The following is a 23,734-nucleotide window of genomic DNA, read 5'->3' as shown; positions in this document are numbered from 1 at the left end:
GAGAACAGTATGGAGGTTCCTTAAAAAACTAAAAATAGAATTACCATTTGACACTGCAATCCCACTACTGGGCATATACCCAGAGAAAACCATAATTCAAAAAGACACATGCACCCCAATGTTCATTGCAGCACTATTTACAATAGGTAGGTCATGGAAGCAACCTAAATGCCCATCAACACACAAATGGATAAAGAAGATGTGGTACATATATACAATGGAATATTACTCAGCCATGAAAAGGAACGAAATTGGGTCATTTGTAGAGACATGGGTGAGTCTAGAGACTGTCATACAGAGTGAAATACGTCAGAAAGAGAAAAACAAATATCACATATTAATGCATATATGTGGAACCTAGAAAAATGGTACAGATGAACCGGTTTGCAGGGCAGAAATTGAGACACAGATGTAGAGAACAAACGTATGGACACCAAGGGGGGAAAGCAGAGGGGCGTGGGGGTAGGGGTGTGATGAATTGGGAGATTGGGATTGACATGTATACACTGATATATATAAAATCGATGACTAATAAGAACCTGCTTAATAAAATAATAAATTAAATAAATTAAATAAAGAATAGCAAGAGGTTGAAATGTAATGAGTGCTCAATAAATATTAGCTACTACTGCTATTATTATTACTATTATCACTTAACCTCTCTGAGCATTTGTATCATGGGGACTGCCCCACTGGTTGTTGTGAGAAATAAGTGAGTGCCTGAGACAGTGCTCTGAAAAAGTGATTATCCAGTGCTGCATCCCAAACCTTTAGTGGAGAACCATCTTGGAAACCATCTGACTAGTCTTGGGGTAGAAAGTGAGAGATGATCCATTAAAGCACTGTCAATGCTGATGAACCATATAGAAATTTTCAAGGGCTCTGTAAGCACACAAGACCCAGAGTATGTTAGTGGGCTTTTCCTGGTTCCTGATGGTCCCTCCAGGGTTGGCCACATTTGACAGCTCTTTGACAGTCTTTTCTTTGCCTAAAACCAGCCAACATTTTTGAGTGCTTTCTGTATTCCAAGAATTATCCCAAGTTATTAAGAGCTGACTTCCAATTTCTACATATATCATATTGTGGAGTGGTAGCAAATAATTCATGACTGGCACCAGAAATAACATTCATTGGTCTAGACCAGAGCATGAATAATGTTGAGTGGAGAAATTTAAAACCAACACCCTGGTTCCAGCTATGTTCCCTTCTGTCCACACCCCCTCCCAACCTCCACATCCAGCTGCTTCCAACAAGCTGGGGCAAATCAGAACCTAGTTGTGCAAACAAATTAGACTCTCCAAGGTAGTTTGAGTCCCTGGCAGATCCTTGAAGCTTATGAAATTGTTGATATATTTTGGTGTGCATGTATATTTTTTCAGAGAGTAGTCCCTTAGTACTTATCATGTTTTTAAATGGGTAAGTGGCTCAAAAATGGTTAAGGTAAACTAACTCCTCAATATTTTCATTACTCAGAAACTCTAGTTAAAAATTTCAACATGCAGCCACCCAGGCTTCCTAGGAAACATACATACCTGAGAGGGTCGTTGGTTTTCTGATGCCTCCCTGCTCTGGTGACTGGGCTGGCTGCTGCCATGGTGTTTCAAAGCACTGTTGTTCTGGGTTAAGAAAGAATTAAGTTTGCCTACCAAAGCCCTGAATAGCAAATAGGAAGTTAGCTCCCTTCAAGAAATTTTTAAAAAGTAGAAATAATCTGTGAAAAAGGGTACCACTATTCTTCAGCATTATGGAAGTATTCCCCACTTGATGTCATAGAAGGTCAGAGATGAGCAAGGGTGTCTGGCTTAGATGAGGAGAATAAAAGAATGAAGAGAAGTGGGACAGTCTGGTTGGTGGAAAAGTGAGGAATCACAGGAACACTGGCTGTTATAAATAAGAGGGGAAGTGGGAACATCCAGGTGAGACCAGAGGTTCATAAGGGACAGGAATAATGAGATGCTGAGAAGGATGAAGTTATTGTCCAAACATACAAGAGCACTACAAATCCATTTGAAGAGGGATTCTACTCTTAGCACCCAAACTGTGGTCTCTACATACCATTTCCCATGGAAAGGAACCAGGATTCCTCGTAGAAATAGCTGATTCCAGCCTGGGCATCTTATCCTGCCAGAAAAGGCTAGTGGAATCTTGTTAGAAGGTGACAAGAGACAACTTGAACTGCCTTCCACTGGTCAAAGATGGGATAATTTGAGCATCAGAAAGAATAATTATTATAATGGACTGAAACACTTAAAATAGATTAAAAACCCAAGTGTTTATATTATATTCAAAAACAAACAAACTCACTTAACTCTCACAATTACTCCATGAGGCAGGTACTATTTGTGGTGGGCAGAATGCGCCCCTGTCCCACACCCAAGATGTCTATGTTCTCCTAGTCATCAGAATTTGTAAATATGTTACATGGCAAAAGGGGCACTGCAGATGTAATTAAGGATGCAGATCTTAGGATAGTGAGACTCTCCTAGATTATTTAGGTGGACCCAGTCTCATCACATGAGCCCTTAAGCAGATGATTTTGTCCAGCTGGAGTTGGAAGAGATGCAGCAAAGGGGAAGTCAGAGATTCCAAATATGAGAGAATTTGAAACATCTTTGCTAGTTTGAATATGGAAGATGCAACACAGCAAGGAATGTAGGCAGCCTTAAGGATCTGAGAGAGGATCCTGCTGACAGCCAGCAAAAATGCAGGGACCTCGGGCCTTTAACCTCAAGAAACTAAATGCAGCCAACAACCTGAGTGACCTTAGAACTGATTCATCCCCACATCTTCCAGAAGGGAACACATCTCTGATGGCCCCTTGATTTCAGGCTTATGAGACTCTAAGCCACACTATGCTCAAACTTCTGACCTATAGAACTAGGAGATAATAAATGGGTGTTATTTTAAACTGCTAAATCTGTGATAGTTTATTACGTTGGAAATAGGAAAAGAATCCCCTGTTGGCATCCCCATTTTACATATAAGTAAATTGAAGCAAAGCGAGGTTAAGTAACTTGAGTAGATCAGGGTTTAGATGTAGTCAGTTGGATTCTAGAGACTGCTCTGCACTCTCAACCACTACACTGTGCTACCTCGCAAAAGTAAGATTAAATCTTTGCTACCTATTCTAAGGCAGGAAGAGACACTCATCTGGCTCTACTAGTTATGAGGGGGACACTCTTTTAAGTGGTTGCCCCATAAACATGGCACCACCTATGGCCCTTAGAATGTTTCATAGCTGGTCATACATGCTAGGAAGAGAGCAAAATACCCCAACCTCTTTATAGCCCTCCCTTCCACCCACTGAGCTTATGAGCTACAGAGACACACACTACCAAGGATGAGAAATGACAAATTTTAACAACTTTCCCCATGTATCTACCAAACCCATATGAGCTACTGCATCTTCATTGCAAATTTAAATAAATCTAGAGCCTGGCTCATCCAAAAGACCAAGAGATGAAAATTAATATATAACACCTGTTATTTGCATAATAACACTTAACAAGCCTCATTCTAAGCTTCATTTCCCTGACACTCAGGGAGTAGTTAAATCAAGTTTTATCATTACATTCATTTTTCCAGTGAAAAACTGAGGCACAGACAGGTTAGGTGGCCACCCTAGGTGTACACAGGTCGATATACAAACCCACTTCTTCCTTCTCAAAATCAGATACCATCTCGGGCTTCCCTGGTGGCACAGTGGTTGAGAGTCCGCCTGCCGATGCAGGGGATGTGGGTTCGTGCCCCGGTCCAGGAAGATACCACGTGCCACAGAGTGGCTAGGCCTGTGAACAATGACCGCTGAGCCTGCGCGTCCGGAGCCTGTGCTCTGCAACGGGAGAGGCCACAACAGTGAGAGGCCTGCGTACCGCAAAAAAAAAAAAAAAAAAAAAAAATCAGAAACCATCTTAGGAACTTTCCCTTACATGTCTATGTATATAAAATATACAGCTTAATTCATTAGGGGAAGTATTTAGTCTAGTGGAAGGAGCACTGACCCTGAATCAGGTGACCCAGGTTCAAAGTCAGCACTTAACCAATGGTTGACTGTGTTACCACAGAAGGAAGCTCTATCTCTGTGAGACTCAGTTTCTACAACATAATGCGAGTAAGATCTTACATACCTCATGGGTTATTGTAAGAATAAATAAGATATTATGGATATGAGAGCTGTGACGTGTCAGACACATGTAGGTTTTATTATTGTAGTCTTTTCTCAACTTAAAACTGTAATAATATACCTACTAACTATAAAATATTATGTGTGTGGATTTTACTGTTATTCATGAAAGGCAGCAGAGATATTCATGCCCAAATAATAATCTAAAAATTACATCGATTTTATTCAGGGACTTATGATATATGCTTTTGTGATTTTCATATGCTTTTCTTATTCAAGTCCTGCTTTGATTTATAAAGATATAAAAATCAGCTTGTATTTGTATGCTCCACAGCCAAACCTGAGATTAAAACTCTCAGATCATTTCCACATTTCTTAAGCCCCACAAGGCAGTTAATTTAGATGGGCCAATAAGTCTTCCAGCCAGCGGGTCCCTATTCTCTGGGGCTGGGAGGTCTGTGATGTGTGTTCCTGGCTTAGCCTTGCCCTTGACGGCCATGGGGATTCCATTCCTCTCTTATCTCTAGGTGATGTTGGGAGTTCCTAACTGGCCTCCTTCCTTAAAAAGCAGACTTTACCTTGAAGATTTGGATTCTGTCTTACCCTTTTCCTCCACTTTGCACCTGCTTAAAAGGAGATGGAGGGTAGAAACAAATCACTTTTGCTAATGCTGCTCCATGATCCCTCGAGGGGCTTTCAAGGGACACCCTCATCAAGGGTTTTCTTTTGTTTCCTTTAACATCATCTCCCTCTTAGCAGGTGAAAAAGGCAGTGGCCTAAATCTTCCTTGTATATTTAGGCTAAGACAATGCTGGAACAAGTGCAATTATATAGATGAAATAAGGCAGCAAACCAACTCTACTGTGAGACTTTCTGTTAAAAAAATAATAATGATAAAATCTCACTGAATGTAATAGATCCATGCCTGACAACTTATGAATAAATCAATTCTTTAAAACGGATTCCAATTTTAAAGGCAGCAGGGAACTTTCTTTATTTTTAATATATAAATTTATGTATTTTATTTATTTATTTTTGGCTGCATTGGGTCTTCGTTGCTGTGCACGGGCTTTCTCTAGTTGCGGTGAGCGGGGGCTACTCTTCATTGCAGTGCACAGGCTTCTCATTGCAGTGGTTTCTTTTGTTGTGGAGCACGGACTCCAGGCTCGCGGGCTTCAGTAGTTGTGGCATGCGGGCTCTAGAGCAGAGGCTCAGTAGTTGTGGTGCATGGACTTAGTTGCTCCGCGGCATGTGGGATCTTCCTGGACCAGGGCTCGAACCCGTGTCCCCTGCATTGGCAGGCGGATTCTTAACCACTGCGCCACCAGGGAAGCCCAGCAGGGAACTTTCTGTTCAGAATAATCCCATGGTTAATGTTCCTGAAATGAGAATGGTCGTGTCAGCTATGTGTTTGGTAAATTAGGATTTCTGTAGAGCAAGGTACATAATATTTGCACACATGTTTGTTCACATGTATGTTTTGTACATTTATAGTTAATGCATATATAATTTAAGTGCACATGGAAACTGTATAATGGAATGCATACAGAATTTGGCTCCATAAGACCTAGGTTTGAGTGTGGCCTTGCCCTTGTGACTTGGGCACATCCCTTAACTTCTCTGATTCTCATTTTCCTCATTGAGAAACAAGAGATAATACAGTTTAAGAAATGAATATGGTACAGATTTATAAACTGGAAAACAAGCACACAATTTTTCTCCTTAGGCATTCAAAAACAAAACTTGTAAACTTGGAGAGAATACAAGAGGCATCATCCTTGAAATCACAACTGTAGAATGTTTTAAGTATGGTTTTGAAATGCAAACAGAGGCAGGACAGAATTTTCAGTAATTCAGGATTTAATTGGTTCTAATAAAAGACAGAGGCCTTACCCTCCAACTCACCCCATGGACACTTCATGCCATGAGCCTTTGTAAAGCTGGACTTGGCATCTACCCAGACTTAGCTTAGACGAGCCTGCAAAACCCAAAGTGTTTGTGGTGAGCAGCATTGAAACCAGCTCTGAAGAGGCTTCCCACACTCAGGTTTCCTCCTGCTTTGAATCCATTGTACTTCTTTAGGCATTTCAATTACCATTTTGAACACAACATCTTTGAGAGTTACTTTGCTTTGTTTGGTGGTTCAGGAGCTCACAAATGGCCCCAACTGTGGGAAATAAAAAGCAAATGAGGAAAGGGAAGTCTTTTACAGAGAAACACTTGTTCAGACTGTAGATTAGGCTCAGGACAAAGCAAGCAGAAAGAGGCAAGCTTTTCAAGAGCACATCAACTTTGAAACCTCAGGAAGGTCAGGGCAGGCTTGCTGGCCGGAAAGGCTCTTTTATCCCATTAATATGACTGTTTCTGTGAACACAAATATTTTAGCATCTTGACTAAGTTAACTGGAACTTTTTAAAGGAAAGAATTGGCATTCAAAGAATCTAGTATGGCTTTCCAAATACAGTGGAGATAAAACAATACCCAAAATGCTATAAGCACACTTCTCTAAACTTTTTCTACCATAAACTACAAGCAAAGCTTGTCCCCACGTCAAGCTCACTCCCACGGCAAGTCGTCCTGGCACAGAAGTCATAGCACGGCCCTTTTCCTCTCACTCAAAAAAGCACATCTCCACCAAAGTGATGGATAGTACAGTTATTTATAAGAACAACCATGGTCTGACTACATTTATTTCTAAAAGTAAATAATTTTCTAGAATGCAGCCAAATGCTTGCATATTATTTAATGGAGAACCACTAAAGGCTTTCTTATTAGTCAGGAATAAGACAAGAATATCACTGTTTCCACTACTATTTAACATTGTGCAGTAAGTATTAGCCAATACAATCAGCTAAGATAAAGCAATTTGTGTTATAAGAATTATAAAGGAAAAGGTAAACTGATCTCTATTTGCATGTAGTATAATTATATATCTGAAAAGCTCCAAGGAGGGAATGGAAAAACTACTTCAAATGATAGGAAAATTAGTAAAGTAACAGGTTATAAATTTAACATACAAAAATTAATGGCCTCCATATATAGCTCACCCCCCCCAAAAAAAAAAACAGTGAAAAAGTGTAATGAAAAAGAACCGATTTAGGTTAGCACATATATAAACTTTAAAAGTGTTCAAAACCTATTTGAGGACAACTAAAGCACTCTTGAAAAACAAAATAGTAGATATGAACAAATGAAAAAAGACAAACTATGTTCTTGGATAGGAAGACTCCATCATGAAGAAATTAGTTCTTCCTTAATTATCCTTTACTTTTAACATAACCCCAGTTTAAAATGCTTTCATTTTATCAGGTGCTATAGAAGTTGATTATAAAGTTAATTTAGAAGAACAACAATCGGGACTTCCCTGGAGGTCCAGTGGTTAAATCTTCACCTTCCAATGCAGGGGGTGCGGGTTTGACCCCTGGTCGGGAATCTATGATCCCACATGCCTCATGGCCAAAAAAACAAAACATAGAACATAAGCAATATTGTAACAAATTCAATAAAGACAAAAAAAAAAAAAAAAAAACAGTCAAGAATAGCTATGAAGGGCTTCCCTGGTGGTGCAGTGGTTGAGAGTCCACCTGCCGATGCAGGGGACACTGGTTCGTGCCCCGGTCCGGGCAGATCCCACATGCCGCATAGCAGCTAGGCCCGTGAGCCATGGCCGCTGAGCCTGTGCATCCGGAGCCTGTGCTCCACAAGGGGAGAGGCCACAACAGTGAGAGGCCCGCATACCGCCAAAAAAAAGAATAGCCATGAAAATCCTGAAGAGAACAAAGAGAAGACCTAGCTTTTCCGAACAATTAAAATATATATAATGGAAATATGGAATCACTATTTGTGCACCAGGAACTAACATAGTATTGTGGGTCAACTATACTGCAAAAGCAAACAAATAAACAAACTCATAGAAAAAGAAGCCAGATTTGTGGTTACCAAAGGCAGGTGAGAGGGAGAGGGGGAACTGGATGAAGGGTAGCAAAAAGGTACAAACTTCCAGTTATAAGATAAATAAGTACTAGGGATGTAATGTACAACATGACAAATATAATTAACACTGCTGTATGTTATATGTGAAATTTGTTAAGAGAGTAAATCCTAAGAGTTCTCATCGCAAAGAAAAATGTTTTTTCATTTCTTTAATTTTGTATCTATATGAGACGATAGATGTTGACTAAACTCATTATGATAATCACTTCATGATGTATGTAAGTCAAATCATTATGCCATACACCTTAAACTTACACAGTGCTTTATTTCAATTATGTCTCAAGAAAACTGGAAGGAAAAAAATACTATAAAGCCTCTGTAATTAATACATTTTGATGTTGTTACATGAAAAGACAGATAAACCAATGGAACAAAATAGAAAAGACAGAAATATACTACCGGCATTGGTAGAGTTAGTATACAGTAAAAGTGACTTCTCAAATCAGTAAGGAAGTGATGGTCTGCTAAAAAGTAGCATTGAAATAAATAGAGAGCCATGTGGAATAAAATAAAACGGGACCCATTCTTCACATAATATACTAGGAAAAATTCCAAATGGATTAGAGATGTAAATGTAAGAAAAAGAAGCATTTAAATTCAATTTTTAAAAAATAAGTGTGATCACCAAAATCTGGAAATGTAGAAAATATTCTAAACTATGACTTAACATCCAGAAACAGTAAGGGAAAAGACTGATGCATTCAACTACATGAAAATAAAAATAAAATCTTTTGCATGGCAAAAAAAATTACCATAAACAAAATAAAGATAAATGACAAAATTGAAAACATTTGCAATGTGTATCATCATGCTCCCAAAATAAAGGGAAAAAAGTACCATCTAACCCGTAGAAGAACGAACTGATATAGTTTTAACAGAAAAAGAAATGCAGATGGTTCTTAAACATATGAAAAGATGCTCAACCTCACTTATAACAAGAGAAAGGAAAATTTTAAATACATTGAGATGACATTTCTCATCTATCAGCTTGGCCAAAACCCCAAAAGTTTTACAGCATGCTCTGTTGGCAAGGCTGTGGGAAGACAGTCATTCTTAAATACTGCTATACAAAGGCAAAGTGATCAAACTTATAGGTAGGGGAAGATGGAAAGTATCTCACAAAACCATATAAGCACTTCTCCTTTGATTCAGCGATCTTAGTTCTAGGGACAGAAATATATGTTAGCAAAAATGTGAAAAGACACAAGCACAAGGCTCTTCGTTGCATGGTCATTCGAAGAGCAAAAATAGGAATGCACGTCAATAGAGGACTGATTGAATTAACTATGATACATTTATCCATGGAAAAGTATTTCTGTACTGCTGTAGCATGGTCTTCATGATATAAAGCAGCAACATTATTGACCTTTTGAGTCAGATAGCTCTTTGTTGCAGGGGGTTATCCTGTGCATTTTAGGATGTTTAGCAACTCCCCTGCCTTCTATCCACTAGGTTCTAGGAAAATCCCTCCCCCGAGCTGTGACAACCAAAAATGTCTACCGACATTGTGAAATGACCCCAGGAGACAAAGTCATCCTCAGTTGAGAACTATTGATATAATGCAGCAGTCCCCAACCTTTTTGGCACCAGGGAGCGGTTTCATGGAAAACACTTTTTCCACGAGGAGAGGAGGGGGAATGGTTCAGGTGGAAATGTGAGTGATGGGAAGCAATGGGGAGCAACAGATGAAGCTTCGCTTGCTTGCCTGCCGCTCACCTCCCACTGTGCAGCCCTGGTTCCTAACAGGCCACGGACTGCTACCGGTCCACCGCCCAGGGGTTGGGGACCCCGGATATAATGTTAAGTGAAATAGCCTGTTGAGGGGAGTGTATACAGTATGTTAATATTAATAAAATAGATGGATAAAATGTAACATTACTAAAAAAAAAAAAAAAACGGTTACCTGAAGAAGGGAATACATGAAAGAGAAAGATACAGAAGCTAAGCTTGACTATAACTTTTTGTAACTTTAACATTGGTAATTTTACATATAATATAAAACAAAATTAAATGTTAAAAAAGCAAGTCTAAAATTTGAAAGTAAATGGTAGCAGATGAACATATATGTGTATCCAGTTGGGAGCATGTATGCACAGGGAAGAACTATTCTAAGTGACTCTACACATACTAATTTGACTGTATATGCCTAGTGGGATAAATCCAAAGGACAAAAAGACAAAATAATATCAAATTAGTTTGAATGACCATAATTGTAATGTGATTATAATAACAATGTTGGTGTTATTCGGAGACTTGGGCATGTATTTCAGATATGTGAACATTCAGATAGGTGAATAATTATGGTGATGTCCTTGAGCATGAGAAATGTCATCATGGGAGAAAGAAGATAGACAGGTAAAAAGAATGAGATTAAGTAAAAACCTTGATGGGTACCTTAATATTGTCTTTTGTTTTGTTTTTTATTGAAGTGTAATTGACTTACAATATCGTATTAGTTTCAGGTGTGCAACATAATGCCTCGATATTTTTATACATTACAAAATGATCACCATGATAAGTCTACTTACTATTTGTCACCATAAAAAGTTACTATAATATTATCAATTATACTGTATTCCCTTTGCTGTACATTACATCCCTGTGACTTATTTACTTTGTAACTGGCAGTTGTACCTCTTAATCCCCTTAACTTATTTCACTTATTTCCCCACTTCTCTCCCTTCTGGAAGCCACCAATTTGTTCTCTGTATCTATGAGTTTGTTTCTGTTTTGTTACATTTGCTTTGTTTTTTAGATTCCACATATAAATGAAATCATAGAGTATTTGTCCTTTTCTGAGTTATTTCACTTAGCATAATACTCTCTATGTCCATCCATATTGTTGCAAATGGCAAGGTTTCATTCTTTTTTATAGCTGAGTAATATTCCATTGTTTGTGTGTGTGTTTCTGTGTGTATGTATACACACACACACACACACACACCCCACCTTCTTTATCCATTCATCTATTGATGGACACTTAGGTTGCTTCCATATGTTGGCTATAGTAAATAATGCTGCCATGAACATAAGGGTACATATGTCTTTTCAAATTAGTGCTTTTTTTCTTCAGAAAAATACCCAGAAGTGGGATTTCTGGATCATGTGATAGTTCAATTTTAAATTTTTTAGGAACCTCCATACTGTTTTCCATAGCAGCAGTATCAATTTACATTCCTACTAACAGTGCATGAGTGTTTCCTTTTCTCAGCCTCTTCATCAACGTTGGTTATTTGTGGTCTTTTTGACCATTCTGACAGGTGTGAAGTGATATCTCATTGTGGTTATTTGCATTTCCCTGATGATTAGTGATGTTGAGCATCTTTTCATGTGTCTGTTGGCCATCTGTATTTCTTCTCTGGATAAATGTCCATTCAGGTCCTCTGCCCATTTTTTATTCAGGTGGGGGTTTTGATGTTGAGTTGTATGAGTTCTTCGTATATTTTGCATATTAACCCGTTTTCAGATATATCATTTGCAAATATCTTCTCCCATTCAGCAGGTTGCCTTTTTGTTTTATTGATAGTTTCCTTCACTATGCAAATGTTTTTCAGTTTTTCATTTGGTTTTGTTTTTGGCTTTGTTGGCTTTTATTTCCATAGCCTGGAGAGACATATTCAAAAAAATATATTGCTAACACAACATCAAAGAGTGTTAAGCCTATGTTTTCTTCTAAGAGTTTTATGATTTCACCTCTTACATTTAAGTCTTTAATCCATTTTGGGTTATTTTTGCATATGGTGTAAGAAAGTAGTTCAGTTTGATCTTTTGCATATAACTGTCCAGGTTTTCCAACACAATTTACTGAAGAGGCTGGCTTTTCACCATTGTATATTCTTGCCTCCTTTGTCATAGATTAATGGACCATATAAGCATAGGTTTATTTCTGGGCTATGTGTTCTGTTCCATTGATCTATGTCTCTGTTTTGGTGCCAGTACCATATTTCATTGATTAATGTAGCCTGGTAGGATAGTTCAGGTAGCATGATACCTCCAGCTTTTTTCTTCTTTCTCAAGATTGGGGTCTTTTGTGTTTCCATACAAATTTTAGAATTATTTGTTCTAGTTCTGTGAAAAATGCCAATTTTTTTGATAGGGATTGCATTGAATTTGTAGATTGCCTTAGGTAGTATGGTCATTTTAACAATATTAATTCTTTCAATCTAAGAAGATGGTATATCTTTCCATCTGTTTGTGTCATTGTCAGTTTCTTTCACCATTGTCTTATAGTTTTGAGTACAGGTCTTTTACCTCCTTCGTTAGATTTATTCCTAGGTATTTTATTCTTTTTGATACAATTGTAAGTTGGATTGTTTTCTTAATTTCTCTTTCTGATAGTTCATCATTAATGTATAAAAATGCAGCAGATTTCTGTATATTATATATATATTATATATATATTATGTATATATATATATATTATATATTTCTGTATCCTGCAACTTTACTGAATTTATTTATCAGTTCCAATAGTTTTTTGGTGGTGGTGTTAGCATTTTCTATATATAGTATCATGTCATCTGCAAACAGTGACAGTTGTACTTCTTCTTTTCCAATTTGAATTTTTAAATTTCTTGTCTGATTTCTGTGACTAGGATTTCCAATACGTAAAAGGATTTCCAATTGCATGAAAATGGTGAGAGTGGACATCCTTGTCTTGTTCCTTTCTTAGAGGAAATGCTTTCAGTTTTTCACCATTAAGTATGATGTTGGCTGTGGGTTTGTCTTATATGGGCTTTATTATGTTGAGGTGTGTTCCTTCTATACCCACTATGTTGAGAGTTTTTATCATAAATCGATGTTGAATTTTGTCAGAAGCCTTTTCTGCATCTACTGAGATTATCATATGATTTTTATTCTTCAATTTGTTAATATGGTGTATCACACTGACTGATTTGTGGATATTGAACCATCCATCCTTCCATCCCTGGGATAAATCCCACTTGATTATGGTGTATGATCCTTTAAATGTGTTGTTGAATTCAGTTTGTTAATATTTTGTTGAAGATTTTTGCATCTATGTTCATCAGTGATATTGGCCTCTAATTTTCTTTTTGGCAGGTATCTTTGTCTGGTTTTGGTATCAGGGTTCCACTGACCTCGTAGAAAGAGTTCAGTAGCATTCCTTCCTCTTCAATTTTCTGGAATATTTTGAGAAGAATAGATACTGACTCTTGAAGTGTTTTGTAGAATTCACCTGTGATGCCATCTGGTCCTGGACTTTTGTTTGTTGGGAATTTTTTGATTACTGATTCAGTTTCAGTACTGGTAATTGATCTGTTCATATTTTCTACCTTCCTGATACAGTCTTGGGAGATTATAAGTTTCTAGGAATTTACCTATATCCTCTAGGTTTTCCATTTTATTGACATAAACTTTGTCATAGTAATATCTTATGATCCTTTGTATTTCTGTGGTACCGGTTGTAACATCTATTTCATTTTTAATTTTATTGATTTGGGCCCTCTCCCTTTTCTTCCTGATGAGTCTGGCTACAGGTTTTTCTTGTTTCCTGCGGTAGGCTTACATCATTATATTTCCCTCTTAGAATTGCTTTGGCTGCGTCCCATAAATTTTGGGTCATTGTGTTTCCATTTTCATTTGTCTCCAGGTATTTTTTTTATTTCTTCTTTAATTTCCTCAGTGACCCATTGGTTGTTTAGTAGCATATTGTTTAGCTTCTACATCTGTGATTTTTGCAGTTTTTTTCTTGTGGTTGATTTCTAGTCTCATAATATGGTAGTTGGAAAAGATGCTTGATATGATTTCAATATTCTTAAAGTTATTGAGATTTGTTTTGTGGCCTAGCACGTGATCTCTCCTGGAGAATGTTCCATGTGCATCTGAAAAGAATGTGTATTCTGCTGTTTTTGAATGTAATGTTCTATATATTATATATATATATATATATATATATATATATATATATATATATATATATATATATATATATATATATATATAAATTAAGTCCATGTGGTTAATGTGTCATTTATGGCCAAAGTTTCCTTATTGATTTTCTGTCTAGATGATCTGTCCATTGGCATAAGTGGAGTGTTAAAGTTCCCTACAATTATTATATTACTGTTATTTTCTCCCTTTATGTTGTTAATATTTGCTATATGTATTTATGTGCACCTATGTTGAGTAAATACATATTTACAATTGTTATATCTTCTTGTTGGATTGATCCCTTTAACATTATGTAATACCCTTCTTTGTCCCTTGTTACAGTCTTTGTTTTAAAGTCTATTTTGTCTAAGTATTGCTACTCCAGCTTTCTTTTGATTTCCATTTGCATGGAGTACCTTTTCCCATTCTCTCACTTTCAGTCTGTATGTGTCTCTAGATCTGAAATGAATCTCTTGTAGGCAGCATGTATGTAGGTCTTGTTTTCTTTTTTATCTATTCAGTCACTCTATGTCTTTTGTTGGGACATTTAGTCCATTTCCATTTAAAGTAATTATTGATGGATATGTACTTATTGACATTTTGTTAATTGTTTTCTGATTGTTTTTGTAGTTCTCCTTTCTTCCTTTTATTCTCTTGCAATCTTCCCTTGTGATTTGATGACTATCTTTAGTGTTTGTTTGGATTATTTTCTCTATATTTTTTTGTGTCTATTAAAGGTTTTTGATTTGTGGTTACCATGAGATTCATATATAACATCTAATATGTATGGGTATGTATTTTAAGTTGATGATTTCTTAAGTTTAAATGCATTCTAACAGGCCCACATTTTTACTCCTTTCCCCCCACATTTTATGTTTCTGACAACATATTTTACATCTTTTTATTCTGTGTATTCCTTATCTACTTATTGTAGATAAAGATGATTTTACTGTTTTTGTCTTTTCACCTTCCTACTAGCTTTATAAATGCTTGGTTCACTACCTTTACTATATTTTGCCCTTACCAGTGAGATTTTTCCCATCATAATTTTTTAAATTTCTATTTGTGGCCTTTTCTTTTCCACTTAGAGGAATCCCTTTAATATTTCCTGTAAGGTTGTTTTAGTGGTGATGAACTCCTTTAGCTTTTGCTTGTCTTTAAAACTCTTTATCTCTCCTTCAGTTCTGAATGATATCCTTACCAGATAGATTATTTTTGGATGTAGGCTTTTTTCCCTTTCAGCACTTGGATATATTATGCCATTTCCTTCTGGCCTGAAAATATTCTGCTGAGAAGTCAGCTGATAGTCTTATGGGAGTTCCCTTGTTTATAACTAGTTGCTTTTCTCTTGCTGCTTTTAAGGATCTCTCTTGGGACTTCCCTGGTGGTCCAGTGGTTAAGAATCTGCCTTCCAATGCAGGGGATGTGAGTTCAATCCCTGGTCAGGGATCTAACATCCCACATGCCACAGGGCAACTAAGCCTGAGTGCTCTGGAGCCCATACACCACAATGAAAAATCCTGCATGCTGCAACTAAGACTCGTGCAGCCAAATAAATAAATATTTACAAAATAAATTTAAAAAAATAAAAATTATAAAAAAAGGATCAGTATCTTTAATTTTTGACATTTTTATTATTATTTGTCTTGGTGTGGACTCTCTTTACTGCCTGGGCCTGGATGTCTGTTTCCTTTCCCAGGTTAGGAAAATTTTCAGCTAGTATATCTTCAAGTATGCTCTCTGCCCCTTTCTCTCTCTATTCTCCTTCTGGGACCTTTAGTGTGCTTGTTAGTGTGCTTGATGTTGGCCTAGAGGTCTCTTAAATTATTCTCATTTTTTTTAATTCTTTTTTTTTTCTGTTTAGCTTGGGATTTCCACTACTCTGTCTTCTAGTTCACTGATCCTTTACTCTGTATCATCTAATCTACCGTTGACTTCTTCTAGAGTATTTTTTTTACTTCAGTTATCATGTTCCTCAGCTCTGTTTGGTTTTTCTTTATATTTTCTAACTCTTTGTTAAAACTTATGACTCTGCTCATCCATTCTTTCCCCAAGCTCGTTAAGCATCTTTATGATCATCCTCTTAAATTCTATGGGGGTAGATTGCACATCTGCCCTATGCTTAGTTCTTCTTCTGGGGTTTGGTCTTGTTCTTTCATTTAGGACATATTACTCTGTCTCCTCATTTTACCTTATTTTCTGTGTTTGTTTTATGTATTAGGTAGTTCAGTTATGTTTCCTGGTCTTGGAGAAGTAGCCTTGTGTAGGAGACATCCCGTACAGCCCAGCTGCACACTACCCTCTTGTCACCAGGGCTATATGTTCTAGTGGTGCCTCCTATGTGGGCTGCATGGGGTCTTTTGTTGTGGCAAGGTCAACTACTGTTGATGTGCTGGTAGGCTCTCAGCTCACTTGGCTGCCAGGCCCTGCCACATGCAGTGGCTGCTGTCCCACAGTGGATGGGGTTGGATCCCAGTGCAGCTGGCCACATGATTTCGGGGGTCCCAGGGCTGGTGCCAGGCCACTGATAGACAGGGTTGTTGACGACTTAATTTTGAATTAGTAGTATCAATATGAACTCATGAAATAATTGTTTAAAACAAAACACTTTCCTGACTCTGTCCACTGAAAAAATAGCAAAGCTAGCAGGAATAAGCATTCCTAGCACCAGACTGTGGTCTCTAAATGCCACTTCTAACTAAAAAGAAACCAACACTTCTTGGAGAAATGGATAATTCGAGACTGGGGCAGAAAAAATGTACAAGATGACCCTGAAAAAATTACCAGCAGCAATTATTGGAAAGCAAGGAAGCTATCAAAGACTACTTGGGTTGTGTCAGAACATTGCAAAAGCCAACTTGAAGAGGCTCCCCATGGCCAAGGAAGGACCATTTGTTCATCAATAAATATAGTAACTGCAGTGGACAGAAACACATCAGATGTGATTAAATTCATGAGCTCATAGTGATGCTTGAAAAAAAATACCTTACTGATCACTTTGGGAGGAGCTGAAGAACCAACTCATTATTTTGAAATGATCAAGGAAAAGAATTCTTCTTTCTTTTCAACATGAAGTATACTTCAGAGTAACCAAATAATTGAAGAGAATTTTCTTTTTAGAACTATTCTAGCTAATAAGTGAGGAAGAAATCATAGAGTTAAAACACTACTGTTTTGAATGTTATCTATATCATGATCATCAATGGCTGCTAATATCATGGAACAAGATAGAGAACTAGATATTATGTTTCTCCAGATGGAAATATACTATATCACCCATGAAAGATTCTTGTCAAAAAAAAAAAAGAAGGAAATTGAATGTGAATTTTATTGTCTCCTACATAAAACTACCAAGTTATAAGAAATACACGGGACAGAGGAACATGTAGAACAAAACCATGGGGATACAATAAGCAAAATTCAGACTGTGGGAACTAAAGAAGAAATGGCTCAATTTTTTGATTGCCAACAATAACAACATAAAAATTGCAAGGAAATCGATGAAGATAGAGAACCTACAAATTAAAAGATAATTAAAGGAAATGTCAATCAAATGCAATGTCTGTGCCTTATTTGCATATCCTGGTTAAAAGAAACTGAAAATATATATGCACATGTACACAAGAATATATATAACTCATTACAAAACAATTACAGAAGTATGAACACCAACTGAATATTTAAAGACATTAAGGAATTCCTGTTTTCTCTGTTTAGATGCAGTAGTGGTGTTGTGTGTATGTGTGTGTTTATTTTGAGTCCCTGTCTTTTAGAGATGTACACTGAAATTATATGATGGCTGGGACTTGCTTCAAAATAATATGAGGGAGCAGGTGGAGATGAATGGGCATAAAGATGAAACAAGGTTAGCCATGAATTGATCATTGTCAAAGCTGAGTGATGAATATTCAGGGTTCATTAAGCTATTACTTTTATAAAATCTGCCTGAAATTTTTTGAAACAACTTGGGATCTTCATATTTTAACTATCATTAGTACCATGTTCTTTGCTAGACACCTCCCATCTGAAGGAGAGCCACCTCTGTATTCACGCCTCCCTTTCCTCTGCCTCTTTGTTACTTATCTTGTCACTGCCTCCACATTAGGTCTACTCTAAGAAGCACATAACAAGAATGTAAGATAATAGGAACTTAACAAACTAAGGTCACCTTGTGATCTCTTACATTGTACCTCAAATAATCTCCTAGAATTATCACTCCCCACCCCATGGGCTGTCTCATCTGTTCACTTAATCGTGAGAATATTGATCCTCATAGTTTATGTTCCTGCTAATGTGAACTACAGGTTTATCGTCAACCTCTAATTACAGAGTGCTTTCATAAGAATCTTCCTACATATTAAAGTAGTTGCTAGAAGCTGGGATCACAGAGGGAGGAGAGAAGGAGGGAGCTTCTTTTACTAGAAATTAGTAAATTGGCATTAGTCATCACTCTTGTCTCCTTTTAACTATAGGTATTTATCAAAGTGCTGGATAATAATGATAATGGCCCAGAATTCTCTCAGCCAAATTACGATGTGACAATTTCCGAGGATGTGCTTCCAGATACCGAGATATTGCAGATTGAAGCCACAGACAGAGATGAGAAGCACAAGCTAAGCTATACTGTCCACAGCAGCATAGATTCTGTCAGCATGAGGAAGTTCCGGATTGACCCAAGCACTGGCGTGCTCTACACAGCCGAGAGGCTGGACCACGAAGCCCAGGACAAGCACATACTCAACATAATGGTAGGACCAAACTGCTTAATATGCTCTCCTAGCAGAATAACTGACCATCCAAGGTACATGCCTTAGCCTTCAGATGTACAGGGCCCTTGAATTTTGTAAGTAGTAGTAAATTTGGTCTTTTCAACCGCAGGGTTGCATTCATTCTTGCATTTTTAGTTCAGTGAGGAATTACTATTGTTAGATAGTGACTCCATATGTTTGCCAAACTGAAATATTAGATGAGCTCTACAGACAGTGGCCGCTCAGTAAAGGCTGCTGACAGCCTGATTTGAGAGGGAAGGAACAGGCCGTGTTTCTGTACTGGTTCGCATACAGAAGATTTTGTGCAAACGTTTAAAAGAAGTTCCTTGAGAAGTTAATTACAAGGGTAATCATTTATTCAACCTGTACAATGCTCAGTCCTTGGAAGCATTTAGAGAACTGATTGATTACTTATTGCACTGGTATTGGACCTAGTGGTAAATACTGGCCCACAAAAGAGATCTCAAAACTCACCAAAGCCTACAGAGAATGTTGAATTTGGGTTCATGGGGTCTCCAAATTATGTAGAAGATGCTTTCATTTTAAAACAAAGTTTGGCTAGTTTACATAATTAGGAAGTAAAGATTAGTAATAAACACCCTTGTTTAAGACCTAAAACCTGTCCCTTTAACTATCCAAGAACCCTATGGGCAATTATACAGCCACTGCCTAACAGGGCCCCCCTGAGTTCCTTAAGACCAGGTAGGATGGCAGAGATGTAATCTTTGTACTGATTGGCTTTAAAATACACTAAGATGATACCAGTTCCCAAGCAGCTGAAGTACTGTTCCACTAAGTACTACTCTTCCTTTCCAAGTCTTTGGGCAAGAAGAAACTAGAGTTCCATGCCTTTGGCTATGGTTTCCAGATGAGACTCCAGGGAACGGAAGAGGGACACAGGGTTCATCAGATCCATCCCTCTGGCCATTCATTCATTCATTCAACAGATATTTCTCAAGCACCTACTGTATACTAAATTCTGTTCTAGGCACCGAGGATATAAAAGAGACAAAGTCCCTGCACCTTTGGACATTCGATTGGAACAGAACTAGATTTCAATAATCCCAAAGTACAGAGTCAAGTTTGGTCCTTGGGTGGGACAGGCCAGTCTACAGACAGGGAAACTCATCACGCTCACCAGCTAGCTTTTGCATATATCTCTTCAGGAGCAGAAATCTACTGCCAGTGACTAACTCTATTCTCATGATTTCTTCAAGCCATTTCTGTTCATTCTTTCCTTAATAAACTTAGAATTCAGTGCACTTACCCTGTATCATTTATCATTTATGTAATTGAATATTTAGAGCAAACAACTCCTTTATGCTGCCTTTCTCCAAGCTAAGCCCTTTTAGTCATTTTGCTCAATTCCTTTTAGGTAATAGTTCTGAAAACCCCTTTCCCTTTGATAGCTTTTCTTGGTATATATTCTAATTTCTTCAAATCTCTCTGAAGTTAGGGGATCTAAAATTGAACAAGCAAAAAGCACACATTGGATTAATGCTACATACAATTATAGCAAAATCATGTGTTAGAGTTAAAGAATTGATTAGTTGCAAGTTTCTGCCACATGCAAACCAGGGAAAACTTTAAAGCAGTCAGGCAAGGTTCTTTGGTGATTTCACAGTGCTGGGGTCTCACATTTCAAAAATTAAGATTTGGTTCATCTCCCCAGTGGTCAGTGTTCTCTCTTAGTTCTGGGACTTTATTTATGTTGGTTCTTCTTGCCTGAAATATATGCCACGCACTCCCCCCCTTCCCAGCACTTTACTACTTCTACTTGGTTTTGTTACCTCTTCCAAGCTAGGCTAACCTCCTTACTAATTACTCATATTCTGGCACTTACCTCTGGGCCTTGTACCTTTCTACTTACTTGTTTGGATTCCCCAGTCAACTATAAGGTTCTTAAGGTCAGAAACTGTATCTAATCCACCGTTGAACCACAAGAGTCAATCCCAGGACTTGGTAGATAATAGATGATAATAAATGTTTGTTGAATGAATGAATGAATGAATGACAATGGCTACATTGCATTCATTAATTCCACATTTTAGTTTCCCCTTTACAAGGGCCTCCATCCACCATTCCATTAGCAACTGTATACACAAATTCCGGGGCATGGAGGGTGGGGGGGGCATAGGAAAGTGTTGTGTTTGTGATATCCTGACATCAGTTCTACAAGCGCAGACTGAACACAGACCAGAGGCCAGGCGTAATGCTGAGCAATAAAGACAGCGTGGCCCCAGCTCTCACTGTGTTCACAATCAGTGTCCTCACTTTATAATAGCACTGCTTATTGAATACCTACTCTGGGCCTGGGACAGGGTCAAGCAGTTTTTGTGCATTATTTCATTTTGACTTCACTTTAGGCACAGCCAGGTGAATTCTTTGCAACTTAAAGATTTTAGTCCTACTACTTCTTGTATTTTGCCTAAAGGTCAGAGATCAGGAGTTTCCTTATCGAAGAAACTTGGCCCGAGTCATTGTGAACGTGGAAGATGCTAATGATCACAGCCCTTATTTTACCAACCCGCTGTATGAAGCATCTGTGTTCGAATCAGCTGCTCTGGGATCAGCTGTACTGCAAGTGACGGCTCTGGACAAAGACAAAGGGGAAAATGCAGAACTCATATATACAATAGAAGCAGGTGAGAGCTGGTGCAGATTGCAGTGTCATGCATGGCATTGGACCCTCAGTAGTATTTATCACCATGTAAAATTCACATAGTTACCACTGGAATGTCTCCAGATGAATTTTTTGGCCAAGCAACTGCCCTATTTGCACAACGATGGTGTATCAAGTTCTTGGCATTTCAGTAATATGTTTTCCATCATTGACAGTGAAGAAGGAGTTTCCTTTTACTGTGTTCAATCTCAGATTTTTCTGGAATGGAGAAGAGAGAGGAATGTGTAATAAAGTCGGTGGCTTTTACTGATGGGTCAACAAGCCTTGGCCTCAGACTAAAATAACCAAAGCCTCCCATCATTTGAGGGCTGCCAGAGAGTTTGGTGAATTGAATCTTAAAGGTTAATGCTTACTTGTCAGTAGGTGAGCTGTGGGCTGTGGGCTTCAGAAATTCCTAGGGTTAGGGTTAGGTTTAGCACAAACTCACTTCATTGGAAGTGATCTGAGTAGCAGAGTAGTTGGTAGGTACTGAACTGCTTGCTTAACCTGACAGATAAATAACTGCAGATTCTCGTGTTGTTAAATTTGAGATTTTTTAAAAAAATCAATTTTAGTATCTAGAAAGCAAGACCGTAGTTTCCTGATGGTTTGCAGTTGGACAGTTAGAAAACATTTATGACAGAAGAGATGAATGTCCAAGCAAAGGCAGGACTGTGTGCCTAAAAATTACAAATATCCTTTATCTGCTCTGTTTTCCCTTCCCCTGTTCTGTCATTTTTGAATATTCAAGCCTCATATTCCCAAAACATTCTGCAACATTATGTCTGTCGTGCATAATGCCAAATGCTGTTTCCTTTCATGCCAGCACTGGAAAGGCTTCTTTTCCTTGATGGAAATATGGAGCATTTTTGTGAGTGGTTGAATTAAAATATGAATGCTAGAATGACAGTTCTGGACTAAAAAATATTAGAAAAAAAAGCCAATGACTTTCTTTAAAAATAGCCCCTGTATTTACTGACAATCTAAATCTATTTCCTTTACTAGGCACCTACATTTTACATGAGTCTGTGCTAAACTCTATACCAAGAAAGAAGAAAAGATGTTGGTTCAGAACAGCCAGATACCCCAAGAGAGTTCACCCCTTTCTTTTCCAGATTTCCATGGAATTTCCTTTTAGCCTAAAGCCTGACAGTACTCTTTTTTTAAATGCTATTTTTCATCTCTTGTTTATCAGAGGATATTTTAATTATTTCATTACACAGTCCTTGTTCTTTTAGTTTCACAAATAATATAGGGAAACTTTAAAATACATATACTTAAATAATGCCACAGGAAATGTCACCTAACCCAAGAACTCTTTATGTCCGTTCTATAGTTTTCCCCTAATCTTATGTATTTTTTCTTTTCTCGTAATTCATTCATGCATATACATTGTTTCATGACATTGTAATCATTTTGATATAGGGTTTTACTTCTACTTTTCTTAACATCTTCTAAGCATTTGTCTGCATGTGTACTTGCTTTTTATATTTGTCATGAAGGCTACTACATATACTCCTCTCAGATAGCCAGACATTTTGAAACCAGTTTGGAGGTTCTCAGAGTAATTTAAGAGTAATTTACCATCCAGCTGAAAATTCTGCCTTGCTTATCTTTCAGCTTCCACAGACTATAGCCGGGTGCTGAACATAGAGAAAGAACTCAATCATTTCTTCAACAGTTGGCTAAAACTAGAGAGAAAAGTTATTTCCTTAAAACATCTTTTATATAGAAAACTCGAGTTTCCAGAAAACCCACAGGAATGCTTGGTATCTCAAAAAATAACCTTTGATTGGATGTGTAAAAAGCTAATGAGAATTACAGGACAGACAGACCTACACTTGACCTGGACTGGTTTTAGTTAAGTCAAGTTTCTTCACGGATCATGGTAGGATAGAAGCAGATCCCAGATAGTTCAGGACTTTGAGTCAAATAACAAGAGGTTGGTGTAAAGTATATGTTTTATTTAAGTGCTCTCAAAAACCTCAGAGAAGCAAGATTTTACTCTGTTTACCGGTGGGCCATACATTTCCTATCCCCTGTCTGGCCTAAAGTAACTACTGAACCTTTTCATTTTGACCCGAAAGACTGAGGTGGAATTCAAGTGCAGAACTTCGAGTCTTATATTTAGTTCAGGTTTGATGTTTGGTGCCAACAGTGGCTCATGAGTGGCTCAGAGACAGGGCAGTACAGGAGAGACCAGGACTAAGAAAGTGTTGAGTTAGGATGGGGGCATATTGGACCCCAAGATATATACAGATAGAGACTTAAAAACATCTTTTTTGATCTACCTCT

At 37.7% G+C, this 23,734-nt stretch overlaps 1 protein-coding gene across 3 annotated transcripts in view; it reads left to right on the top strand.

Annotated features, from left to right (window-relative positions):
- Positions 1 to 23,734, top strand: part of FAT3 (FAT atypical cadherin 3) — a gene marked incomplete at both ends in the record, with an annotated part of 565,070 nt that overhangs the window by 441,374 nt on the left and 99,962 nt on the right. For all 3 annotated transcript variants that reach the window (XM_079707440.1, XM_079707441.1, XM_079707439.1), the window contains 2 exons: positions 18,481 to 18,756; positions 21,212 to 21,422. In XM_079707440.1, coding sequence (XP_079563566.1) covers positions 18,481 to 18,756; positions 21,212 to 21,422 — 487 coding nt within the window. The remainder of the gene's footprint in view (positions 1 to 18,480; positions 18,757 to 21,211; positions 21,423 to 23,734) is intronic.

The sequence above is a fragment of the Hyperoodon ampullatus genome (genome assembly GCF_949752795.1).
Source record: "Hyperoodon ampullatus genome assembly, chromosome: 7".
Taxonomy (NCBI): Eukaryota; Metazoa; Chordata; class Mammalia; order Artiodactyla; family Ziphiidae; genus Hyperoodon; species Hyperoodon ampullatus.
This window is presented reverse-complemented; position numbering and strand designations above follow the sequence as displayed.